At 40.1% G+C, this 26,347-nt stretch overlaps 1 protein-coding gene across 3 annotated transcripts in view; it reads right to left on the bottom strand.

Moving 5' to 3' along the window:
- Window positions 1-26,347, bottom strand: part of Gdpd4 (glycerophosphodiester phosphodiesterase domain containing 4) — an 83,977-nt gene that overhangs the window by 22,077 nt on the left and 35,553 nt on the right. For 2 of the 3 annotated variants that reach the window (XM_042280181.2, XM_042280175.2), the window contains exons 11-13: window positions 10,991-11,141; window positions 2,581-2,802; window positions 738-892 (exon numbers count right to left, since the gene is read on the bottom strand). In XM_042280181.2, coding sequence (XP_042136115.2) covers window positions 738-892; window positions 2,581-2,802; window positions 10,991-11,141 — 528 coding nt within the window. The remainder of the gene's footprint in view (window positions 1-737; window positions 893-2,580; window positions 2,803-10,990; window positions 11,142-26,347) is intronic. The other variant, XM_042280186.2, reaches the window with a different exon arrangement.

Here is a 26,347-nt window from a genome sequence, read left to right as displayed (position 1 = left end):
TTCCCGTCTTCACTGCAGTCACATTATTCACACTGGCCACCATAAGGAAGTATCTACCAATAGATGAATGGATGAAGAAAATAAGGTGCTTATGTACAATGGAATACTACTCAACTTTTGAAAAAAAGAAATTCTGTTCACTGCTCCAATATAGATGAACCTAGAAAACACTATATTATGTAAAATAAACCTGGGGTATAGAGACAAATATTGTATGATCTCACTTAAACATGGAATCTGAGTCAACCTTACAAAAGTGCAGCGAAAAACATATATACCAAGCCTATAAAAATATGTGTGGAGAGGGTGGAAAGATGGCTCAGCTGATAAGAGCACTGTCTGCTCTTGCACAGGACCCTGGTTCAAATCCCAGCAGCCACATGGAGGCTCACAACACCTGTAACCCCAGTTCGAAGGGATCTTATGCCCTCTTCTGGCCTCTGTGGGTACTGCACACATGTGATAACATACACACAAGGAAACCTACACATAAAATAAAATGGATCTTTAAAATATGTATTGAGTGGTGAGGAATTAGAGTACAAGGGAGGAGCATGTTCTACACATGGTAAATGTTTGTTGGCAAAAAAAGGAAGGGAGAAGAAGCAATGAGAAAGCAGAGGATTCAAAGATGATAACCACAGAAAGGAAAGAGGAAGTTAAGTAACTTGGGTAGAATTGATATTTTGTAAATGTTATAGCAACAATGATGCCAGGAGGGGTGGTCAAACACTTACCTCAACCCACTGTAGAATAACCTCTTATAGTCAACATTTATTATAGTCATATTCTCGCTTGCAAGCTCCTCAAGAGTTCTTAAACGACCCACATGCTGAAAACCAGGAGCCATGAACCTGACATATTTTCTATCATAACCTGGCAACCAAAATATCTGCAAGGAGAAACAGACAGTCCTTCAGTGTATCGTCAACTGTCCTGGTACAAACAGCCCAGGGAGAACGAATGAAGCTCCATTCTAGCACTGGCAGTAGTCTACAGGAAGCAGAGAAAGATTCTAGCCCTTGGTAAAGCAAACAAATTAGTTATATTGTTTAACAAACTCTTAAAAATGTGGAAGGCTGCTGTGGAATTGAGTTTTCCCAGGCTTTTCCCATCCTTCAGGTAACAGTAAGGGTCAAGGCCCTAAGCATATAAAAAGAGTCATACAAAAAAAAATGAAGGGCTAAAAATGTAGCTCAATTGTAGAGCACCTTCCTAGTTTGTGCAAGACCATGAATTAGATACTTTGCAGAGAAAGAAATTGGTAGATATGAACATTAAAGAACAATCTCCGCTAAGCAGTGGTGGTGCATATCTTGAATCCCAGCACTTGGGAGGCAGAGGCAGGTGGATCCTATGAGTTCAAGGCCAGACTGGTCTACAGAATGAGTTCCTGGACAGCCAGGACTGCTTCACAGAGAAACCCTGTCTTGAAAATCCAAATAAATAATAATAATAAAAAGAACCATCCCCAGTTGCTGATGCCAAAAGCCATCCTTGAGAGGAACTACTTAGGTATTTCCTGGTAACAGGGATGCTGCTGTGACTAACTCATCTGTGGAAAGAGCTCCATTTGCAAAGAGACACATATTTGTTTTACTCATAACATTGCTGTATTTTGAGAAACTAAGTGATTTAAAAAATAAAATTGTGCCGGGCGGTGGTGGCGCACGCCTTTAATCCCAGCACTTGGGAGGCAGAGCCAGGCGGATCTCTGTGAGTTCGAGGCCAGCCTGGTCTACCAAGTGAGCTCCAGGAAAGGCGCAAAGCTACACAGAGAAACCCTGTCTCGAAAAACCAAAAAAAAATAAAAAATAAAAAAAATAAAATTGCAAATAAAGAGAGTGATTCTAAAATAAAAACCAAAAAACGAGGAGTAAATCTCTACTCAACTAAGAGCCACTGGTCTTTCTAGATCATTCTTTAAAGCTAAAGTCCTCAAAGCTGTATTGTCATGAAGCCTTATAGGTCTATGTTGACCATGGGGCAGGTCACATCAGAATTATTATATGCAATTATGTGAATGCACATGTGTGCATATGTGCGTGCATATGTGTAGAAGCCAAAAGTTGACACTAGTCAACTTGTTTTCCACTTTTTTTTTTTTGAGACAGGGTCTCTCACTGAACCTGGAGTTGGCCAGTTCCAGCTAGTCTAGCTAGCAAGCTTGCCCTGCCCTGTCTCTGCCTCCTGAGCTGGAATGACTGCTGGCTGCCGTGCCTGTCCAGCTTTTGCCTGGTTTCTGAAGACCTTGCCTCCCACCTTCATGCTTGTGTGCTAAGTGTGTCATGCACTGAGCTGTCTCCTCAACTGCTCTATCATTCCTTCACAATGCACTAATACTATATTTGGTTTAGAAGAGTAAACAGTCTCAATGTTTCCCCCACAGGGATAATTTTAACTAGATCATTCTCAGATTGCCACCCCTAGCTGTATAGGCAATAAACTCTATTTCCAAAGGAAACAAAATCACTTACAGATCTCAGAGAAAAATTACATGGTAGGTTGAATTCAACTCCTGTGCTCCTGGACAGGCTGCCCACCTCCCAACCTTTGCCATAAATACTAAGAAAGACATACCAGACGTTGCTCAATTTTGGAGTCAAGGATGACCCTTACTACTCTTCGAACAAAATTTTTTCTGAGAGGATGATTTGGTGGAGGGCCGAAAAGATCAAATATCACAAACTTTTTTTCATTTTTGGCAAGTTCCAATAACTCAGCCAGCGATGGAATTGTTTGGCTGCTTGCTCTTCTTTCATCAGCCTCTGATAAAGGTTGCATGCCAAAAAACGGCTTATGCTAAAATAATAAATAATATTTAAAAATAAATGTATCAAAGAAAACATTGGCTTTGGTCAAAAGTACCCCCCAGGTTTCCTGCTCTGTGGTTCTGCCTCCAAATTGCTCCATTACCCTCAGCCCACCATGCCCTCGGACATACGAACTCTGAAACCCAAGGGAAATACAAGGTCATCTCCATTGGTGATTCTAGGGTTTGGAATGATTTCTTTGATAGTCTAGACTTCTTATACATGTACCAAAGGCTCTCCATGTTCTTAACTTTCCTTTTTAGCCTTTTATTCTGCACCTCACAGCACCCACCCCTTTCTATCATACTGTAGTCTTACCACATAGGATCTTGCTGTCACAGTTTTGCATAATGGAAAGAACGCATGCTTTGGTTTCAGGGTTCATTGGGTCTAACCCTAGCTGTACCACTCCACTTGTTCACCATACCAACCACTAAAATCCTACTCTCTGCCTGTTCAAATGCTTCGTCCTTCTTGGAGCTTTTCTTAAATACTCCTGAACTAAGGAGACTTTGACAGCAAGTTTTGATGGTCCATTATTGTGCTTCTGTAAATTTATGTCTTTGTTCTGACTTGATGTATTCATACACATCTTAGACCACAGCTTAAATCCTCCCTCAGTACACAGAGAAACCCTGTCTTGAAAAACAAAAACAAAACAAAACAAAACAAAAATCCTCACTCAGTATGCTTCTTGCTGCTCATCATCTTTAAATTCAACCTTACTCAAGTTTTTAGGATGCTGGGATGCTGGCACAATGTAGCCAGTTCTTTGCCAGCACACCATATAAATGGCCTCTAGCCAAGTTTTGGATAAAGTCCTTGTTTCTCCCTGAAACCTCATGAGGTGCACCTCCACTATCCATGTTTCTCTTCTCATTCCTGTCTTCCAAGCTTCTAACAGAATCACCATTAAGCTCTGTTTGCAGCGTTCAAAAACTTTTCTAGGCTGTACTAAAATTCTCCACAGTCCTGCAAACTAGTTCCAAAGGCCTGAGGACCACATGGTCAGAGCAATGGACCCCACATCTCAGGACCAATGTTCTGTATTTCTTTTCTCATTGTTAGACACAATATCTAGCAATAAGCAATGTGAAGGAGGAAGGGTTTACTGTGTCACCATTGCGGGGAAGTCACAGCAGCAGGAGCCTGAGGCAGCTTGTCACATTGTGTCTGCAGTCAGCAAGCAGAGAGCAAGGAATGCCAGTGCGCAGCTAGCTTTCTCCTAGCCCAGGGAATGGTGCTCCCCATAGTTAATGTAGTTCTTTCCAACTCAATTAACCTAATCTAGATAATCCCTTACAGGCATGCCTATAGGCTAACCTAATCTAGATGATTCTTCATAACCTTGTCAGGATGTTTATCTCTTAGGTAATTGTAGATCTTGTCAAGTTAACATCGATACTATCCTTGTTCAATATTCTTAGTTTTAGTAGCCCAAATTGTAAAACAGGAAAGCAACGTAGTAATCGATGCGTTTCTTAAGATTTTTTTTTTTTTGAGCCAAGATCTTGTTATGTAGTTTAGACTGGCTTTAAATTTATAATCCTGCTGACTGCTGGGGTTATAGATTTGTGATACCCCAACCAGCCCTTAGGATTATTTTGAAGATTAAGCATGTATCTTACAGGATTATTAGTAGACTAGATATACTGAAAAAGAATCTATGAAGTTGAAGGTTGAATGAGATAAACTTCCACAATCAAGAGGCACCAAAACCAAAAGGCACCAAAGACTGAAGCCTATCAGAACAGAACATCCAAGGACAAATAGGATATAACCAAGAAAGGTAAAGATATTTATATCCCCATGTTATTAGGAGCATTATACGTGATAGACAAACATGAAATCAATCTGTACTCAACAATGGCTGGAATACTATTTAGTCTTAAAAGGTGAAGAAATTATGTCATCTGAGATAACATGGATCATCTTGCAGGACATCATGCTAAGTGAAATGCTAGTTTCATTTATGTGTGGAATCTAAGCAGGTTTTGCTAATAAGGACAGAAAATAAAATAGTGATTACTATAAAATTGGTGGTGGTAGTAGAATGATAGGGAGATGTTAGTCAAAGCATACAAATTTTCATCAAGACATTAATAATTTCAAGAACTTTGCTTTACTATGTGCTGACTATAGCTTAAAAACTTACTAATTCTTGAAATAATAATGCTAGAGCACAATTTAATCATTCTCATCATACACAAAAATATTATGTGTAGTAAAACTTAGGTTAATTAGTTTGATCTATCCATTACATATGCAGACATTATTTCAAAGCAGCCTGTTGGGACTGGACATGAAGCTCGGTGGTAGAGCACATGTCTAGCATACAGAAGGCCCTAGCTTTGATCTTCAGCACTGCAAAAGCAAGCAAGCAAGCAAACAAACAAAAACTGACTGTTATACACCATAAGTATACAAAATCCGTTTTTATTATTTTTAGTGTATGTGTGATATGTTTAGGTGTGTGGACATGTGTGCAGGTATAGGTGCATGTGTGGATGAGAATATTATTCATGGGGGGGTGAGGGGGGAGATGGGTGCATGTGGAGACCAGAGGTTGATGCTGAACATCTTCCTCAAATCTCTCTCCACCTTATTTTTTGCGGCAGGATCTCTCATGGACCCTGGAGTATGCTAGACTGACTGAACAACAAGCCTCAGGGATCCTCTTGTCTCTGCCTCCCCAGTGCTGGGACTGCAGAGATAGTCACCCTCACATCTGGCTTTTTACATGATGCTGGATGTACAAATTCAGGTTCCCACGCTTGCACCCCAAGAACTTTACAGACTGAGCTATCTCCCCAGCTCATTTTTAATACACGATTTTTGTCAGCTAAAAGGTTAACAATAACAATAGGTTTGTGTTGTAGAATATTGCTTTAACTGGGCAAAGATGTGTTACATTTGTTTGTACTGTGGAATATTACTTTAACTGTGTAAAGATGTGTTACATTTGTTTGTGCTGCATTGTTTAACTGGGCAAAGATGTGTTACATTTGTTTCACCTTGCCTGCCTAGGGTACCTGATTGCTAATAAAGGGCTAAATGGCCAATAGCTGGGCAGAGAAAGGATAGGCAAGGCTGGTGAGCAGAGAGAATAAACAGGAGAGAGAGAAGAAAAAAGGAGAAGAGAAAGAGGGAGAAAGACAGGGACAGAAGCCAGGCAGCCACCAGCCAGCCAGACATCAGAAGCAGTGAAGATATACAGAAGGGGGAAAAAAGGAAAATTACCAGAGGCAAAGGTAGACAAAGAGAAACAGGTTAAGTTAAAAGAACCAGCCAGAAACTAGCCTAAGCTAGGCCAAGCATTCATAACTAATAAGAAGTCTCCCTCTTATGATTTGGGAGCCGATTGGTGGCCTAAAAGAAAAAGCCTGGTACAGGTTTGCTTGACTTTTGAAATTGGGATTATACTGCGGCTATCAATCAAACTGGTAACAACACTGAGTCTTTAAATAAATGAACAGAATGTGTCTCTCCAGTGGTTTACATCTTTGGATTCTTTCTTTTGTACTTTTCCATATACAAACCACATGCACATGTGACTTTTTTATATTTATACACAAATAATTGATTTTTAGTGCCAGTATACTCCTATTTTATTAATTTGAAATTCCAATTCTTCATTACAGGATTATAGCAGTACAAATGATGCTTGCCTATAGATTTTACATCCCATGGCCTTAGTAAAATTATTAGTCCTAGGAAATTTCTAAATGTATTATTTTGGAACTCTATATAGGGAATGAGGTTGTATGTGAATAGACAGTTTGTTTTCTTCTCTCCAGAATCCACTAGTCTGTTTGCCTTTCAGTTCTTTTTATTTATCAAATACACTGTACAGGATTTCCAGTGTGCTGCCAATGAGAGCGGTGAAGAGGGACACTTTTGCTTAATCCCCATTTGGAGGCCATTGTTCATCTACTCACAATGGGGAGATAGTGTTGGTTGAAGGTTTTCTGAAGTTCTTTATCTTCTACTCCTAGTTCATTAATAGGTTTTCATCATAGGAACTGGGGGGATGGCCTAGTCAATAAGGTGCATGAGATTCTGAGTTCTGATCCCCAGACCTCTATAAAGAGCCAGGTGTAGCAATGCACACTTTCAATCCTAGTGCGGAGGAGGCATTGATAGGAGGGTTCCTGGGGCTCACTGGCCAGTTCCAGGTTCATTGAGAAACCTTGTCTCAGATAAAGCAGAGACTGCTTTGGGAAGATAATCCAAACACAATCTCTGGCTGCCATATGTATACACACATGTGCTCATACATCAACACACACGAGCATTTTTTTCATAAATGGAATTTTATTTAATGCTTTGATACACACATTTAAGTGGTCACATGGTTTTTCTTTAGATTATTACCATGGTAAATTACATTGAAAGAGTATTCGTGCCAGGCATGGTGGCGCACACCTTTAATCCCAGCACTCAGGAGACAGAGGCAGGCAGATCTCTGTGAGTTTGAGGACAGCCAGGACTATATAAAGAGACCCTATCTCAAGAAGAAAAAAAAAGGAGTTTTCACATTGACCCAGTGTTTGTAGAATTGAGGAGCTTTTATTTAGTTGAGGTGTTTTCTGTCTGGGTCCATATATCACTGTGATGGATGAAGAAAGCTGTATTATGATGAGTTCACTCTTGAGACAGGGTATTGCTCCAGCTCTCTGGGGCTCACTGTAGCTCAGGCTGGCCTTACACTGGTGATCTTTCCTCCACCTCCTGAGTGCTGGGACTAGAGCATGCACTGCCATACCCGACCATGACCAAGTTTGTATTACTACTATAACAAACTACCACAAACTTAGTGCCTTAAAAGAACACAGATCATTTTTCTGTTGTTTCTTGTTTGTTTTATAGATCAGAAGTTCTTTATGGATCTCATGTGCCTTAAATCAAGGTGTCAACCAAGTTCCACACCATTCCAGAGTCTCTAGAGAACATCCATGTTCAGTAACATTATTGGCAGAATTTAGTTCCCTGTGGTTTGGGGAACTTCTGTAAGTTGAGGGCCTTTTCCGTCCTTTAGCGGTCATCTGTATTCCTTGGTTCAGAGGCTCTTTCTTCTATCTTCAAAGCTTGTGGTTGATGGTGAATCCATGTCACACTTCATACCTCTCATCTCTCTCTGTCCATTGGTAAAATCTTTCTGGTCACATCTAAGAAAGCCTTCTTTAAGTACTAGCCTGACCAGATAGGGTTCATCTGGAAAATCAGTACAATCTTCTCCCCTGAAGGCCCATAACCTCAGTTACAGGTGCAGAAGCCTTTTACCATGCTGGGTAACACATTAATAAATTCCAAGAATTAGGGCATGCACATCTTTGAGAAGAAATAACTATCTTAGATGTGTATGCTCTTAACAACAGAGTTTCAAATGATGTAAAACCTAACAGGTCTGAAAAGAAAAATAAACCAACAATTACAGTTGAAGACTTCACCATGCCTTAGTCAGTAACTGAGAATGAACAGATAGGACATCCATAAGAACAGAGACAGTTTAATCACTGTACTAAACTGGATCTAGTGACATTTTTTGTTTTGTTTTGTTTTGTTTTATCAAGACAGGGTTTTTCTGGCTGTCCTGGAACTCACTCTGTAGATCAGGCTGGTCTTGAACTCACAGAGATCTGCCTGCCTCTGCCTCCTGAGTGCTGGAATTAAAGGTGTGTGCCATCACCACCACCACCTGGCCTCTAATGACATTTATATAATATTCTACCCAATAGTTACAGAATACATATTCTCTTTCTTTCTTTTTTGTTTTGGTTTCAGTTTTTGTTTTATTTCAGGCATTGAATCCAGGGCCTTTCACGTGGTAAACAATCACTCTACCTCTGAGATACCCATTTTCGTTAATTTTTTAAAAAAAAAAATTGAGACAGGATCTTGGTCTGCACCCCATCTCCATCTCTTCCTTCAGCTTCCAGAGTCCTGGGGTTATAGACAAAATTGGCATGCTCTAGGTTCAGTGAGAGACTTTATCTCAAGGGAATAGGGCAGACAGTGACTGAGAAGGATACCTGACATTCTCTTCTGTCCTCTACATGTGCAAATACACACACACACACACACACACACACACACACACACACACACACACAACTTAAACTTCCAGAAAACTCCAGGCCCAGATGGTATCAAACCAAGGAAAATAATTATGGTTAACTTTTGGTAATAAGGACCATAAAGTTCCAATAAGAACAACACAGAAAACTTACCCATTAATTAAAATACCACCCACTCAACTCATGAACTCTACAGTTCCATCAAACATCTCAGTTTGATGAAACTTTGGCTCATTTTTAGGTCTATGCTTAATCCTACAAGCCCGAATAAGACTCTTAGGCGCAATGTTGTATGCATCCGATATATAAGAGCCTTTTCACGTAGAAGGTGCGTTGTTAAAACATTAACCAGGCCAGCAAGGTGGCTCAACTTGTAAAGGCACCTAGAACAAAAGGCCCCTACCGTCCAGCCTCATGACCTGAGTCTGACTTCTGAGACCTACATGGTAGAAGAGAACCAGCTCCTGCAAGTTGTCCTCTGATCTCCACACACATACACAATAAATGAAATGTAAAAAAGAATTGATAAAAACATTAATTATGACACACAAACCCAATGTGCATGCTAACAGAGCATTTCAGGTGTTGTGTACTCATGTATTTAAGAATCACATAGCCTACATACATATAGAAACTTGTAATAATTTCATCATTACTATTATGATTGAGACTTGACACAAGGTCTCACCTTGTATCCCTGGCTTACAGAGATCCCACAGCCTCTCCCTCCCAAGAGTTGGGATTAATGGTATGCTCCACCACACCTGGGTTATCTCATTCTCTTCATATAATGAAATAGCACAGGTTACACCCTCCTACAGGGACAAACATTCTGAGGAGACATGGTTGTGACAAATCTACTTCCAGCTATCTCTTACATTAATAGCAGTTAGAGTGTGAATCTGGAGTCTGTAAAGATAAGTCCATCTTTACATGAGTCTTCACTGTTTTTTACATGAAGCATGATCAGGCAGCCCTTAGAATGAGTATTTGCTGTTTATCCTAGTAAGATGGTTATTTTCAAAATCAAAGCCTCTGATGTCTATATCCGGTTGAGTAGAATGTAGGCTTCATGAGTTTTCCCCAGTCATAAGACAAGCTGGAAAATATAAGTTACTTTCTTTATCTTGAGACAGTAGTCTTGAACTTTCATCAAGCTCTTTACCTCTTTTAAGTCATCAAAGGGGAATTATACTCACTCTAACTTGTTATTTCAGCATCACCAAATCTTTCTTCTGCACAACTTTGATTCTTCTCACAACTATTCCCTCCCTTGCCCTTATTTTCCTATTCTTTCCTTCATCCTTCTTCCTGCCTCCTTATACACACATTGGCTTTAGTGTAATGTATCTCTGAAATACATCACTACCATCACCTATGGTTCCCATTGGTAACAATCTCCCTGTAGCATAAATAGTACCTTAATGTAAAATATGCATTCTCCAACTTCCTCAAGAAAAAGGTGACTCAAAATTATATCATATCTAATATATGCTTTATATTTTACTATTCCCTTAATTAGCCCGTCTTCTTCCAGAATCTCCCATCCTCATTATTTAGACTAAGTCAGAAGTTGCTCTTACATGCTTCTGAAACAACAAGAGATTTACTCTAGTTGGCGCTTATCACACTGTTCCCTTTGGGCTGTCAGTATATTTCTTATACTCCAGTTGGGTTACTCATCATTATATTCCATGTGTCTTGTACTCAGTAGGTACTTAACACATATTTGTTGAATAGCAAGAATTGAGGAATAAATGCTTCCTAGTCTGCTTCATGAAGACTGTGAGATTTTCAAAATAGCTAGGGAAATGCTATGTGCATTGAAAACACACTATTAAAGACTATGAAATGCTTGGATAAAATAAATTAAACAATAAAGGTGGAATTTACAAGTTTATCATCAGCCTTTCTAGTAAATGCTGACAACATTCTAATAAATGCCGACAGAGTGGTCTGAGCCCTGCTCCTAAACTAGGAGGGACAATGTATGTTCTTATATGCCTTCATCCTTCACCTTTATCTCCAGGAGCAGCACATAAACCTGAACAGAGAAGGGCTTAAACACAAGTTCACAGAACCAGAGGGTGTGAGTCCTACCTTTATGAACCATTTGCCAGCATTCAGAGTTGACAGGAATGTCCAGTTGAAGTTGGCAGTGTGATTATAAGCAGATGATGGTTGGACCTCTCTGATATTGGTTGTTCTACTCAGGTCATAGTCATGCATGAGGAAAGGCACCTCATCCCAACTGCAGACAGAAGGGGACAGAGGAGAAGAGGTACAGAGTATGAATCTAGCCACCATGGCAGAAATGATACTCCAAAGCCCTTCAGAGCTGCAGGCCTTTCAAGGCCTTCTCATACTCTCCCACACCTCAGCAAAGGGCTAAGTGCCCGTCATTTATGCATTTTTTGCCCCAAATGAATCTTTCATATATATGTATTTATATCAGTGGTGCTGAAAGAGTAGCTTCCTTATTTAGAAGATTCCTGATACCAGGAAAGCAGAAGGTACAGTAATGGCCTAAGAATAAGGTAAATGGGAATGGGTATAAGGCAGAGTACCTAGGGCCATTACACATGCTTCCTCACAGACTTCTTGAGTTTTTCTGAACTTTTCTCCAGGATGGCACCTGCTTCTCTATACACTCTATATTGGATATTATCATAAAACAAATTCCTGACTCCTCTACTTCCTAGTTGCTTTGTAGACGCCTTCACTTTATGACTCTCTCTTCCTTTCTCACTAAAATAAGCATCAAGAGAATATCTACAATGGTCATAAGGTAATCAGGGCTATTTAACTTGTTCTAACTATAACACTGAACAAAATAAAGGGAGTACATAACTAAAGAACATCTGGGATTATAGTCTTATACCTCTGAGAAATGGAGGGAAATTAATGAATCTATACCATTACACGGGCTTCCTTCCTGTAAGTGAGTAGTAGAGTTTTATACAAGAAGGGAGAGCCCAAAGGCCTAACTGTCTTGCTGCAATGGGGAGAAAGAGATCAGAATAGATAAAGAAACTTTCATTTTGTCAAATAGAGTCCCATGGAGGATTGAGCTATGCAAAAAACAAAGCAAATCAGTTCCTGGGCAATGCATACAGAGAGCTCGAGTCCATGACTAAGTGTCAATCTACACACATGAAACTCTATGGAGCTTAGCAAGAACAACTTTTGAGCTGGTGACACAGCTCAGTGGTAAAGTCATTTACTGCCTAGCCTGACAACCTGAGTTCAATCGCCACAACCCACTTGGTGGAAGGAAAAAAAAACGATTCCCATTAGTTGTCCTCTGGGCTCCACACATGTGCTATGTATATATAAATACACAAGTAAATAAATGTAGTAGAAAAAATTTAAGCAAAAATGTTGTGGGATGTCTTTCTGTATGCTGTGAATATGTGTTACTCTGACTGGTTGATAAATAAAGCTGCAAGAGCCTATGGCAGGGCAGGACAAAGTTAGGCAGTACATTCAAACTGAAGACAAGACAAAGAAGGGTGGAGTCAGGGGAGACAGTGCCAGTCACTGCCAGGAGAAGCAAGATGTGAAAGTACTGGTAAGCTGTGAAGCCATGTGGTAAAGCATAGATTAATAGAAATGGGCTCAGTTAAGTTGTAAGAGCTATCTAGCAAGAAGCCTGAGCCATTAGGCCAGACAGTTTGTAAGTAATATAAGCCTCTGTGTGTTTACTTGGGTCCGAATGGCTGTGGGACCAGGCAGGACACAGAAAAACTTCCGACTACACAAAAAAACTTTCAAGAAAAGAAAAATTATCAGAATCTCCCAAATTACAGAACTCACGTGAAGTGTGACTTAGTCAATTCCATTCAGAAAGAGAGGAGAGACCTCAATAATTGCATGGGTATTCTTTAGAGACTCTAGAAGGCCACACCTTAGAAATGAAGATGATGTAGAACTAGAGCAATGTACATCCACTGAAGTACCTCCATAAGAGAGCTTATGACAGCCTCAAAAGGATCAAACTAGTTAGAAATAGTTCATCTACCTGCTTAAAAAAAAAGTCCAATATTCTTCAAAGCAATACAATAAAACATGGCCCCCACCTGCATAAAATTACAATGTCTAGCATATATTAAAAACTTACTAGAGATACAAAGATGCAAGAAAATGTGAATATATGCCAGTGAGATCTTTTGACAGAGGCAAATACAAAAATAAAGGTGATAGGATTAGACAAGGGTGTTAAATAATATAGAGTAACATTATAAATTCTGAAAATAGCATGCAAAAGAAACATGAATATAAAACACGTATGTAGATATTGTTATCTGGTGGATAACAATCAGGAGGTTGAAGCAGGAGATGTCAAGTTTAAGGCCAACCTTGCCTATAGGCAACAGCATATTTGTGTGTATTTGTGTGTGTGTGTGTGTGTGTGTGTGTGTAATATAAGGAAGAAATGGAAATTTGATGAAAACAAAAACTATAAAAACTGAAATGAAAATTCTGGATAAAGTTTACAACTGAGGCTGGCGAGTGCCTTAGTTGGTAAAGTACTTGCTGTGCAAACATGAGAACCTAAGTTAAGATCCCTAGCACCCACATAAAACCCCATCACAGCACAATTTGTAACTCTAGCACCAGAAAGTGGAGACAGGTAGATCCTGAGGGCTCTCTGGCCATCCAATCTAATCTAGACAATGAAATCCAGGTTCAGCAAGAGATTTGGTATGAGTCAGGACTGTAGAAAGTGATAGAGGAAGATATGCCAACATCAACTTCTGCTCTCCACATATGCCCACACAGGTGAACACTTCTACTACTACCACATACAAATGTAAAACAGGCCATTCAAAGAGCAGTGAATTTGAAGATGTAGCAATAGAACGAAGCATAGAACCCAGAAGCTCTGGCCCCCAAAGCCAGGAGAATGGTTTAACTTTCAGTTCCAGTAACTGGGACTCAGAGCTAAGTCTGTATTAGTATATTTCATGGCTCTTGGAGTTTGTTGTTGTTGTTGTTGTTGTTTTGTTTTTGCTCTTCCTGTGTAGTCCTGGTTGTCCTGGAACTTGCTCTGTAGACCTCTGAACATTTTCACTATAAAGAAATAAAATTTTGCAATAAATATCCTTAACTTGATTTAAATATTATAGTTGTATATATTTTATATGAACATCACATGATTGCCCATATGTATATACAATTAATGATGTAATGTAAAAGGTAAAGTCTGGATGAGAACGGCTCTCAGCCCAGTTGTGGGGAAACTGTAAATGAATACATTTTCCCTTAATGTAACCACTGGGTTACTGGGTATACCAGTAACTGTTTTACTGGGAGACAGTGGAACCTTCAGGAAGTAGGACACTGAAAGTGTGGCCTTGAAGGTGTTATCAGAACCCCAGTTCCTCTTCTCTCTTGTCCCCTGCCACAAGGCAAGCAGCTATTGCCCCCATGTGCTCCCTGCCACGAGTCCAAAGGTAAGAGGACTAAAGAACTGTGGGCTGACACTGCTCAAAGCATGAGCAGGATGAAAGGGTCTTCCTTACTAATTTACCATACGTATTTGTCACAGTGGTGGAAATATGATTAACGTATGATAACAGATAATCAGTTTTAAGAAATTGCTTATTTATTTTTGAGGCTGTGTCTTGCAACACACGCACAGAAAAGATGCATGTAAGCTAAGGTGCTAGTATGGAGGCCAGAGGACAACTTTTGAGAGTCAGTTCTCTCCTTCCATTGTGGCTTCTAGGACTCAAAATCAGTCAGCTTTACTCTTCCTTTTCCTGATGAGCCATCTTGCCAGCTCACTATTGAACTATTTGTGCTCCTTATATATTCTGAACATTAAACCCCTTGTCAGATGCATAATTTGCAAGTATCTTCTGCCATTCTGTAGGTCATCTCTTCACTCCAATGATTGTTTCCTTTGCTGTGTGAAGGGTTTTCAGTTTCACATACAATTTGTTTTTATTTTTGTTTTCTACACTTTGGAGATCTTGTCCAAAACATTTTTTCCGATTCTGATGTCCTGAAACACTTTCCCCTAAGTTTTCTTCCATGGTTTCCAATTACAATTTTTAAAGAGTATAATATGTCTTATTATCTGTAAACTATATGTCACCCACCGCAGCTCTGCATAAACAGTCATTCTTACATCTGATCTCTGGGCTTACCAGCTTTTGACATTTCCTACCAAACTACCACATTTTGCATCTGGTTCTTCCACTGAGTATAATGTCCTCAAAGTCAATCACACTGTAGCATGTGTCAGAGGCTCCTTCCTTTTTCACGGCTGAATGTTTGGATCCATTCATCCATTCAGATGCTTGTGCCATTTCTACCTTTGGGCAGTTGTGAATCATACTGCTGTGGACATTCATCTGTGGTTTCTTGGTGGACATATTTTTATCTCCTTTACCACCAACCTGTTTCCTACAGCAGTTGGAAGCTGTCCTCTTTTTTGGCCACGTGTGAGGGCCTAGCATTCTTACTCCTCCCCATATGTCTGCCCTTTGGTCACAGCCCTCTGGATGAGCACAAGGTTAAGGGCCCTGATTCGGATGCATAAATAGGTCTTTAATCTATTTTGAGTTGGTTTTTCTAACTGGTGAGATACAGGCATTGTTTTTTTTTTTTTTCTTCTGCATGTAGCTATTCAATTTTCTCGGCACTATTTGTTGGAAAGGTTTCTTTCTTCACTGTGTTTTTAGAACTTTTGCTGAAAACCAGATAACTATAGATATATAGGTATAGAATATATTATGGTTCACTGTTCTGTGGATGTTTTTATGCCAGTACTGTATTTTTGTTTTGTTTGTTTGGGTTTTTGTTTGCTTATTTTTGTTTGTTTGTTTTCTGTTTTGTTTTTGAGACAAGGTCTCTCTATGTAGTCCTGGCTGTTCTGGAGCTTGCTATGTAGATTAGGATGGCCTCAAAATCAAAGATCCTTCTGCCTCTGTCTCATGAGTTCTGGGATTAAAGACATGTACCACCACACTTTGTTATCAACGTTATTTTGATTACCATAGCTTAGTAATAGATTTTGAAGTTGGATAGTGTAATTCCTTCTTTGTTCTTTTTGCTCTAAATTGTTGTTTAAGGGTTTTTTTTTTGTGTGTGTGTGTGTATGTGTGTAGTCTCATACAAGTTTTAAAACTCCGTTTTCTAGGTCTATGAAGTGTCGTTGGTAGATTGAGAAGGATTACATAAATCCAGAGTCCTTTTAGTACTACGGACATTTAAATAGCACTGAGTCTCTCATTCCAGAAATCTAGAATGTGTTTGCTTTGTGTGTCTCTTCCATTTCTTCATCAGTGTTTTACAGGGTTGAGGGAAGGACAGAGATCTTTTACCTTTTTTTTTTTTTTTTTTTTTTAGACAAAGTTTCTCTGTGTAGCTTTGCGCCTTTCCTGGAACTCACTCTGTAACCCAGGCTGGCCTCAAACTCACAGAAATCAGCCTGGCTCTGTCTCCTGAGTGCTGGGATTAAAGGCATTTGCCACTACCATCTGGCTGATTTTTTACCTCTTTAAACTTATTCCCAAGTGTTTTATTGCTTTGCAGCTAACATGAATGGTAATGTTTTCTTGATTCTGTTTGCTTAAGAAAGGGTCTTACTATGTAGTGCAAGTTGACCTTGAACTCATGATTCTCCTACCTCTCCCTTTCAAGGTTGGGATTTTAAGTATGTATTACCATGCCCAGCTCTTGATTTCATTTTTTATTTTAATTTTTTGTATGTGTATGTACAAATAAACTATCCCATGTATTCATATGTGGAGGGCAAAGGTTGACATCAGGTATCTTCCTCTATCTCTTTCCACCTTACTCTTTGAAGAAGGGTCTCTCATGAACCCTGGAGCTCTTCAACTGGCTAGACTGGCTAGCCTTTTTGTTGTTGTCCCATCCCTCCCCCCCCCCCAGCTGAGGACCAAACCCAGGGCCTAGTGTTCTACCACTGAGCTAAATCCCCAACCCTTGTTGTTGTTGGGTTTTTGTTGTTGTTGTTTTTGGTTTTTCAAGACAGGTTTTCTCTGTGTAGTTTTGGTGCCTGTCCTGGATCTCACTCTGTAGACCAGGCTGGCCTTGAACTCACAGATATCCCCCTGGTTCTACCTCCCGAGTGCTGGGACTAAAGGTGTGTGCCACCACCACCCGGCATTAGACTGGCTAGCCTTTAAGGATCTTCCTATCTCTGCTTCCCAGCACTGGGGTTACAGATGTGTGCTACTATGTCTAGCATTTATGTGGGGTTAGAACTTGGGTCTTCATGTTTGCACAACAAACACTTCACCCATCCAGGCCCCACCTCTTGATTTCTACTATAACTACCTACTAGCAAATAGCAATGCTACTGATTGAGTGTGGTCCCAGGAATTGGACCTAGGACCTCAAAAATGCCAAACATGTTCTACATTCCCAGCCCAGTGTTACAGATTTCTGTATGTTGATTTTATATTTTGCAATTTTGTGGAAGAAAGGAGGGCAGATACTGGCAAACAGACTCTAAGAACACATCAAAACAATTATCCACCATGATCAAGTAGGCTTCATCCCAGGGATGCAAGGGTGGTTCAACATACGAAAGTCCGTCAATGCAATACACCACATAAACAAACTAAAAGAAAAAAAACATATGATCATCTCACTAGATGCAGAAAAGGTATTCGACAAAATCCAACACCCCTTCATGATAAAGGTCTTGGAGCGATCAGGAATACAGGGAACATACCTAAACATAATAAAGGCAATTTACAGCAAGCCAACAGCCAATATCAAATTAAATGGAGAGAAACTCAAAGCGATTCCACTAAAATCAGGAATGAGGCAAGGCTGTCCGCTCTCCCCATACTTATTCAATATAGTACTTGAAGTTCTAGCCAGAGCAATAAGACAACATAAGGAGATTAAGGGATACAAATTGGAAAGGAAGAAGTCAAGCTTTCCCTATTTGCAGATGACATGATAGTATACTTGAGTGACCCAAAAGATTCAACTAAGGAACTGATACAGCTTATAAATACCTTCAGCAACATAGCAGGATACAAGATCAACTAAAAAAAATCAGTAGCCCTCCTATATACAATTGACAAACAGGCTGAGAAGGAAATCAGAGATACATCACCCTTTACAATAGTCACAAATGATATAAAATACCTTGGGGTAACACTAACCAAGCAAGTGAAGGACCTATATGACAAGAACTTGTCCCTGAAAAAAGAAATTGAAGATGTCAGAAAATGGAAAGATCTCCCGTGCTCATGGATAGCTAGGATTAACATAGTAAAAACAGCAATCTTACCAAAAGCAATCTACAGATTCAATGAAATCTCCATCAAAATACCAACACAATTCTTCACAGACCTGGAAAGAATAATACTCAACTTCATATGGAAAAACAAAAAACCCAGCATAGCCAAAAGAATCCCATACAATAAAACAACCTCTGGAGGCATCACGATTCCTGACCTCAAGCTCTACTATAGAGCTACAGTAATAAAAACAGCTTGGTACTGGCATAAAAACCAACATGTGGACCAATGGAATCGAATTGAAGACGCTGACATTAATCCGCACACCTATGAACATATAATTTTTGACAAAGAAGCCAAAACTGTACAATGGAAAAAAGAAAGCATCTTCAACAAATGGTGCTGGCATAACTGGATATCAACATGTAGAAGGCTGCAAATAGATCCATATCTGTCACTGTGCACAAAACTTAGGTCCAAGTGGATCCAAGACCTCAACATAAATCCATCTACTCTGAACCTGCTAGAAGAGAAAGTAGGAAGTAGTCTTGAACGCATTGGCATAGGAGATCACTTCCTAAATATAACACCAGTAGCACAGACACTGAGAGAAACAATCAATCAATGGGACCTCTTGAAACCGAGAAGCTTTTGTAGAACAAAGGATATGGTCAATAAGGCAAAGCAACAGCCTACAGAATGGGAAAAGGTCTTCACTAACCCCATATCTGACAGAGGACTGATATCCAGAATATATAAAGAACTCAAGAAATCAGACATCAAAATGCCCAACAGTCCAATTAAGAAATGGGCTAAAGAACTAAACAGAGAATTCTCAACAGAGGAAACTCAAATGGCTAAAAGACATTTAAGGAATTGCTCAACATCCCTAATTATCAGGGAAATGCAAATCAAAACAACTCTGAGATACCACCTTACGCCTGTCAGAATGGCTAAGATCAAAAACACTGAAGACACCTTATGCTAAAGAGGATGTGGAGCTAGGGGAACTCTCCTCCACTGCTGGTGGGAATGCAAGCTTGTACAACCACTTTGGATATCAATATGGCGCTTTCTTAGAAAATTGGGAATCAACTTCCCCCAAGACCCAGCTATACCACTCTTGGGCATATACCCAATGAATCATACCACAATCATACCACAAGTGCTCAATCATACCACAAGGGCACTTGCTCAGCTATGTTCATATCAGCATTGTTTGTAATAGCCAGAACCTGGAAACAACCTAGATGCCCTTCAACTAAAGAATGGATAAATAAAATGTGGTACATATACACAATGGAATACTACTCAGCAGAGAAAAACAATGACATCATGAGATTTGCAGGCAAATGGAAGGATCTAGAAAAAATCATCCTGAGTGAGGTAACCCAGACTCAGAAAGACAAACATGGTATGTACTCATAGGATACTAGATGTAAAACAAAGATGATTAGACTGCTACTCACAACTCCAGGGGGGCTACCTAGAAAACAGGACCCCAAGAAAGACACAGGGATCACCCAATGACAGAGAAATGGATGAAATCTACATGAACAACATGGACATGAGTGGGGGTAATGAAGGGCAAGGGTCGAGAGAAAGAGAGCTTAGGGGAGCGGGATATCCCAGCTGGATCAAGAACAGAGAGGGAGAACAAGGAATAAAAGACCATGATAAATGAAGACCACATGAGAATAGGAAGAAGCAAAGTGCTAGAGAGGCCCACAGAAATCCACAAAGATACCCCCACAATAGACTACTGGCAATGGTCGAGAGACAGCCCGAACTGACCTACTCTGGTGATAGGATGGCCAAACACCCTAATTGTCGTGCTAGAAACCCCATCTAATGACTGAGGGAACTGGATGCAGAGATCCAGGGCCAGGCCCCAGGTGGAGCTCCAGGAGTCCAATTGGTGAGAAAGAGGGGGGATTGTATGAGCGAGAATTGTTGAGACCAAGGTTGGATAAAGCACAGGGACAAATAGCCAAATGAATGAAACACATGAACTATGAACCAATAGCTGAGGAGCCCCCAACTGGATCAGGCCCTCTGGATAAGTGAGACAGTTGATTAGCTTGATCTGTTTGGGAGGCATCCAGGCAGTGGGACCGGGACCTGTCCTCAGTGCATGAGTTGGCTGTTTGAAACCTGGGGCTTATACAGGGACACTTGGCTCAGCCTGGGAGGAGGGGACTGGACCTGCATGGACTGAATCTACCAGGTTGAACTCAATTGAACTCAGTCCTCAGGGGAGTCTTTGCCCTGGAGGAGATGGGAATGGGGGGTGGGCTGGGGGGAAGAAAGGGGGGGCAGGAGTGGGGAGAACAAGGGAATCCGTGGCTGATATGTAAAATTAAATTATAAAATAAAATAAAAATGTGACAGCTAAAAAAAAGAAAAAAAGAAAGGAGGGCAGGAAGGAAGATATTTAGAAAAAAAAGCTGATATAATTTCAATTTTTAAAAATGTGTTGAGACTTGATTTATGGCTTATCATATGATTATCCCAGAGAATGTGCTGTTGAGGGTTTATGTTCTGAAGCTGTGTGATGACATGTTCTATAGCTGTCTGTTGGTTCCATTTGGCATGGGGCACAAGCTGGCTCTGCCATTTCTTTATTGACACTCTCTGGATGATCATCCATCGCTGATAATACAGGCTACAATTCTTACTGTTATGGTACTAGGGTCTATCTCTACCTTTAGGCCTATTAACATTTGTCTTATTATTTGAGTATTGAGATATTGGTATACATATATTTAAAATTATTTTACCTTGCTGAGTTACTGATTCTGATTTCAAAGTCCATAGTATCTGATCTGAGTATGGGTACTTTTGATTTCTTCTAGATTCTACTTGGATAGAATATCTTATTCCATTCCTCACTGATTTCAATCTATGTGTGTCCTCAGAGGTAAAGTGAGCTCTTGGTAGAAACAACTTGGAGTTGGGGAGTGTACAGTTATTCTGTCTTTTAACTGACAATTAATCCATTTACATTTATGACCATGGTGGAGTACTGTTTGCTGATTTGCTTCTCCCAGTTGGTTCAGTTTGGGTTTTTTATGTACTCAAGGACCACCTGCCTAGGGATGGAACCACTCATGATGGGCTGGGCCCTCCCAAATCAATCATAGTTAAGAAAATGCCCTACAGACTTGCTTCCAGGTCAATCCTCTGGAATCATTTTCTCAATTAAGATTCCATCTTCTCAGATAGGTCTAGGTTTATATCAAGTTTACAAAACTTTACCAACTGGCACACAGACACATGCTGGCATTCCCTTTCTTTCTGCTGTCTGACCCAGGATAAAGGAGCCAGCTCCACTGTGTCCTCATTGCCATCATTGACTGGATCCCCTGGAACAGTGAGCCAGCCCTAAACCAAATCTTGCCTTTTCCTGTCTGTTTGGGCCAAGTATGGGTCTCACTGATGAGAAAAGTAACTAGTGCATTCATTCACCTTGGCTGTAAGTCTTTCCCCTTTTGCATTTAGAACTCACATGCTGCTCTCCAGGCCCACAAGGATGAATCTGTCCTAGGGACACTGGGAACTCTTGTTGCCTTGAAGATATTCTTTTTGCCTTTAACTTTTGAGAGTTTGATAATGGCATGCCTTGGGGTAGAGTTTGTTGAATGACTGGTGAACTTTGACCTTCCTGTTCCTGGATGTTTGTTTCCTCCTGTGGATTTGGAAGTTTTTGTTTTGTTTTGATTTGATTTGATTACTGACTCACTGATAAGTTTCATAACCCTTTGGAATTACTAAATCCCTCTTGAAACCCAATAGTGTGAATATTTGCTCTTTTAATTATGTTCTAAGGCTATACAAGCATTCTTCACATTTTTCATCAGTTTGTATCCTCTAACTATATATTTTTCAATAGCCTCTTTGTGAGTTCATTACTTCTTTTCTGTATTTGGTCTCTTCTACCTTCTATATTTTTAATATGACTCACTGTATTTTTTTTCCAACTCAACTAAGCTTTATTTTAAAAAATGCTTCCATCTCTGTCAAGTTTCTGTGAGTACTGAATCATTCTGTTTTCTTTTGAAGCTCACTTTTAAATGCCTTAACTTCACCATCAAAGACTATACTAATTACTGGCTGTTCATCTCCTTGTACCTTATTTCACCTTTCAGGGGAGGTTACAGTTCCATGGATGTCTTGATGCTTATTAACGTGATGTATTTGCTTCAGTTTTTGTACTCTGGCTTTGTGCTTGCTTTTCTAGACATTCTAAGTAGGCTATGCATTTTCCCTTAGTCTATAGTAGTTTCTGCAACCATGTGTGCTGGGATCACTGCTAGAGGACCGCCACCATTTCAACACTAGAGGGTGATCCAAGCCCAGGCTTACTCACCTCAAATCCCCAGACGGTAATTTGTTCACAACATGAGCTAAAGAAGTAGCTAAAAAAGTTAGTCTGTCTTCCCAAACCCCTGCATAGAGCTAAATTAGTCCCCAAACATCACCCAGTGACCAGCAGATATTCAGACACTGCAGGACTCTGCCCACTCTGAATAGAAGCACTGTGGATGGACCAGCCCCAGGCTTCTATGCCATCCTTATGTAGGATCACCAAAACTGCAATACTGTCACACTCGCAGCTGAAAGACTGCCAGGAGCTGAGGCCCGCACTGTTGTTGACTGCCTACTGCTAACTCATGGCCAGAGACTACTGCAATCAGGCACAGGTGACTCTGGGTAGAAGACCAATAAACCAGGACTGTTCTAGGGGCTTTCCACAGGCAGGCCTGAGGACAGGGGCTGTTAGGTTCTGCCCAGTGTTGTGTTGCATACACCAGGATTGACCTCCAAGGCAAAGCCTATGCTTAGTGCCCCACCCTCTCCCCAGCATAGTCTTGCTCCCCAAGGTTGGGACAGTGCTAATGTACACCATCCCAAGTTATGATCCAGCTTTGGTGGCTCACCTCTGGTAGTACAGATATCTCTGTCCTAGTACTTGCAGATGAACCCTTTACATCTGCCATGCCACTAGTGATGTGTACCCTAAGTCATAGCTGAGTCTTCCATAAGGACCTGCAAAGCTTCAGAGGTGTATGCAGGCCCACATTACAGCTGCTGGTGAATCAAGCCAAAGACAAATCTGCCCCCCTGGCGTACAGATCTAGGGAAATTCTAAAGCTCCATCTGTGAGTACTAGCCTAGGTATACCTGTGCAGTCCAAGGTTTGGGAATAGATATTACAGGAAGCCTCTTGGCTGCCAAGGCTGATGCACTTGAGTCTAACAGCCACAGGGACCTGCACAGTCTGGGTGTTGAGTGGTAGTGAACAAGCCCAACCCAAGGCTGATGATGGTCTAAGCCAAAACTCGTGTCTGTCCTACTGACTTTCATGTCCCTTTCCTGACGCTCAAGCATGCCTAGAGGCTCCATCTAAGATCTGGGTTGTGTAGGGGTTTAGTTTCTACCTGACACAGGTCTTCTCCAAAGTAGGCAAAGTCCTGTGGTAGTGTTTGTGCTCTGCTCCCAGAAAGTAGAATCTCGCTTTCTTCTCTGATACTCAACTTAGGGAGAGGTAATCCTTTAGCCAGTTAACGCAGTTCAAGTGGCTCAGTCCTGAGTGCTGGCCTGGGGACAGGGCTTATGGGACTTTGGCATTGGATTCCCCTGGCGATACAAGATTTGAATTTTCTCCTCCCATCGCTCCCTCTCTCTTCTCTCTCCATGCTTCTTGGAGTTGAAGGAGGGCTCATGGGGCAACTCTTTTCTTCCTGCTTCTTCAATGCATCATCCTTCCTTATTATTCTACTAAAACCAGGTAGTATGGTCTCTTACCTGGCTTTCTTAGCTCTTGTAAAGAAATAGCTGTCCAAAAGGGTATGTCTATGGTAAGATTATCATTAGAGGATTTGACTCAGCTGCCACCTTGCTCTAGTTCCTGTGACATTCCAATAGAGGAGCAATATTAGGACCATCTGTTTTTTCCTCATGTCTAATGAAGTTGAAAATCTTTCCACATATGAATTTGTTACCTGAATATCTTCCTGTATGAAATACCTATATGCCGTTTGCTCATTTTCTAACTGGTTCATTTATTTTTAACAATATTTTGCACTCTTATAATGGTTTTTCTTTTTATTCTTTTAATTTAATTTTTTTAGAATTTCATACATGAGTACTATGTTTACATCATTTCCACTACTTTATCTCTCTTCTCCAATTCTTTTTATGTGCACTTTCTCTTGAATTCATGACATCTTCTTCTATAATTATTACTGATATTTATATATTATATAAATAAATATACTGAGTCTATTTAGTGTTGCTCACATGTACATGTGTTTAGGGACCAGGGGAGGAATAACTATCAAGAGGCTGTCCCTGGAGAAAAACGATTCTCCCACTCTCAATGGCCATTGATTGCCTGGGGATCTTCATCTAGGAGTGGGGCCAAAAGACTACAGGAAGAAAACAGATAAAGTTGTAATCATTGAAATATGAAACAGGACTAAGAACACAAACAGCAAAATGGCAACAAAACAGTTATCAACACACACTTTTCAACAATAACTTTTAAATATTAGTGGCCTTAAATCTCTAATCAAAAGATAAAAGGTTAGATGAACAGAATGCAGAATGAGAAACAAAATCCATATTTTTGTTGTCTATAAGAAACTCCTTTTGCTTTCAAGGATAGGTATCACCTTAGAGTGAAAGACTGGGGTTGGGACAACCAGGAAATGAGCATTACTACCCTAATTGTGACAAACTAGACTTTCAGCCAAAATAAATCCAAAGAATTAGAGAAGAACACTTCATTCTGGTCAGGGGAACAATTAACCAAGAAAATATTATAATCCTAAGCATATATGCACTAAACCCTGGCACATCCCATTTCTTTAAAAGCATTCTATTGGACTTCAAGATTCAGATTAACCCCAAGTCAGTAACAGTAGGTGACTTCAGTACACTACTTTCTCCACCATACTGGTCATCAGGACAAGAAATAAACAGAGAAACATAGGAACTGATGGCACCATACATCAAATGGACCTAACAGATGTCTACAGAATAGTCCACCCCAACACCAAACACCCTACCTCCTACTCAGCTGCCCGTAGAACTGTCTCTAAAACAGACCACGTGCTGGGACACAAAACAAATCTCAACAAATACAGGAAATTTGAAATAACTACATGTATCCTATCTGACCACAATGTAATAAAGCTTGAAATCAACAGCAAAAGAATCTCTAGAATTACACAAACTCATAGAAATTAAACAACACACTATGAATGATGAGTGGGTAAAACAAATCAAGAAGGAATAAAAACTTTCTTGAAATAAACGAAAATGAAAATACAACACACCAAAATTTCCTATGAGGGAAGCTTTTAGTTCCAAGGGCCTACATTAAAAAATCAAAAAGAGCACAAACAAACCACTCAATGATGCAACTCAAGAGTTTGGTAAAACAAGAGCAAACCAAACCCAAATCCAGTAAACAGGAAGAAATAACAACCAGGGAAGATATAAATAAAGTAGAAAAAAACAAAACAAAACAAAACAATGACTCTAAGATCTGGGTGTTTTAAAAATAAACACAACTAATAGGCCCTTAGACAAACTAACCAAAAGAAAGAGGAGTCACGAGTTATTCAAATCAGATATTAACAGGGAAATGCTAGGTTTTTTTGTAAAACCTATTTTATGCTATTTCATGTAAAACCTAAAATTATGCTGTAAAGCATTCTGTTCTTATACTCTTTGGAATCCTCTTTCAGTATCTAGCAGTTCTTTATATTGTATTTTCCCTGTTAAAATTCCTGATGTGGATTTCATGTCCTAAGTGGATCCCAGGTGACATGCAGTAGAAGCTTTAGGGATGACTATAAAAGCGGTAGAGGCATTTGGAAGAGATAATCTTTGGGAAGAGATGTCAGAAAGCAGAGCAATAAGACGTTGGAAGGATCATCTATATCAGAGTCAAAATCACAACTGAGAATAAAGACCATGTTTTAAGGGTTCACTGGGCCAGAACCTTTACCATATTAAGCCCATGGCCATTGGGTGCTTCCAGAAATGACACAAAGAACTCCATTAAAATACTCAGTTTCAATGAATTATGCCAAAAATCCCGGTTTGGGGTCTGGCAAGCAAGTGTTAATCTCTACCTTACCACTTACGTTCTAAGCCTCATGACCAGAGCTACATTTCCCTTCTTCGAACCCAGGTTACTCCTCTGTTAAAC

The sequence above is a fragment of the Peromyscus maniculatus genome, chromosome 1 (genome assembly GCF_049852395.1).
Source record: "Peromyscus maniculatus bairdii isolate BWxNUB_F1_BW_parent chromosome 1, HU_Pman_BW_mat_3.1, whole genome shotgun sequence".
In the NCBI taxonomy this organism is placed as follows: domain Eukaryota; kingdom Metazoa; phylum Chordata; class Mammalia; order Rodentia; family Cricetidae; genus Peromyscus; species Peromyscus maniculatus.
The sequence above is the reverse complement of the archived record's forward strand: the minus strand, read 5'-3'. Positions and strand labels throughout refer to the sequence as shown.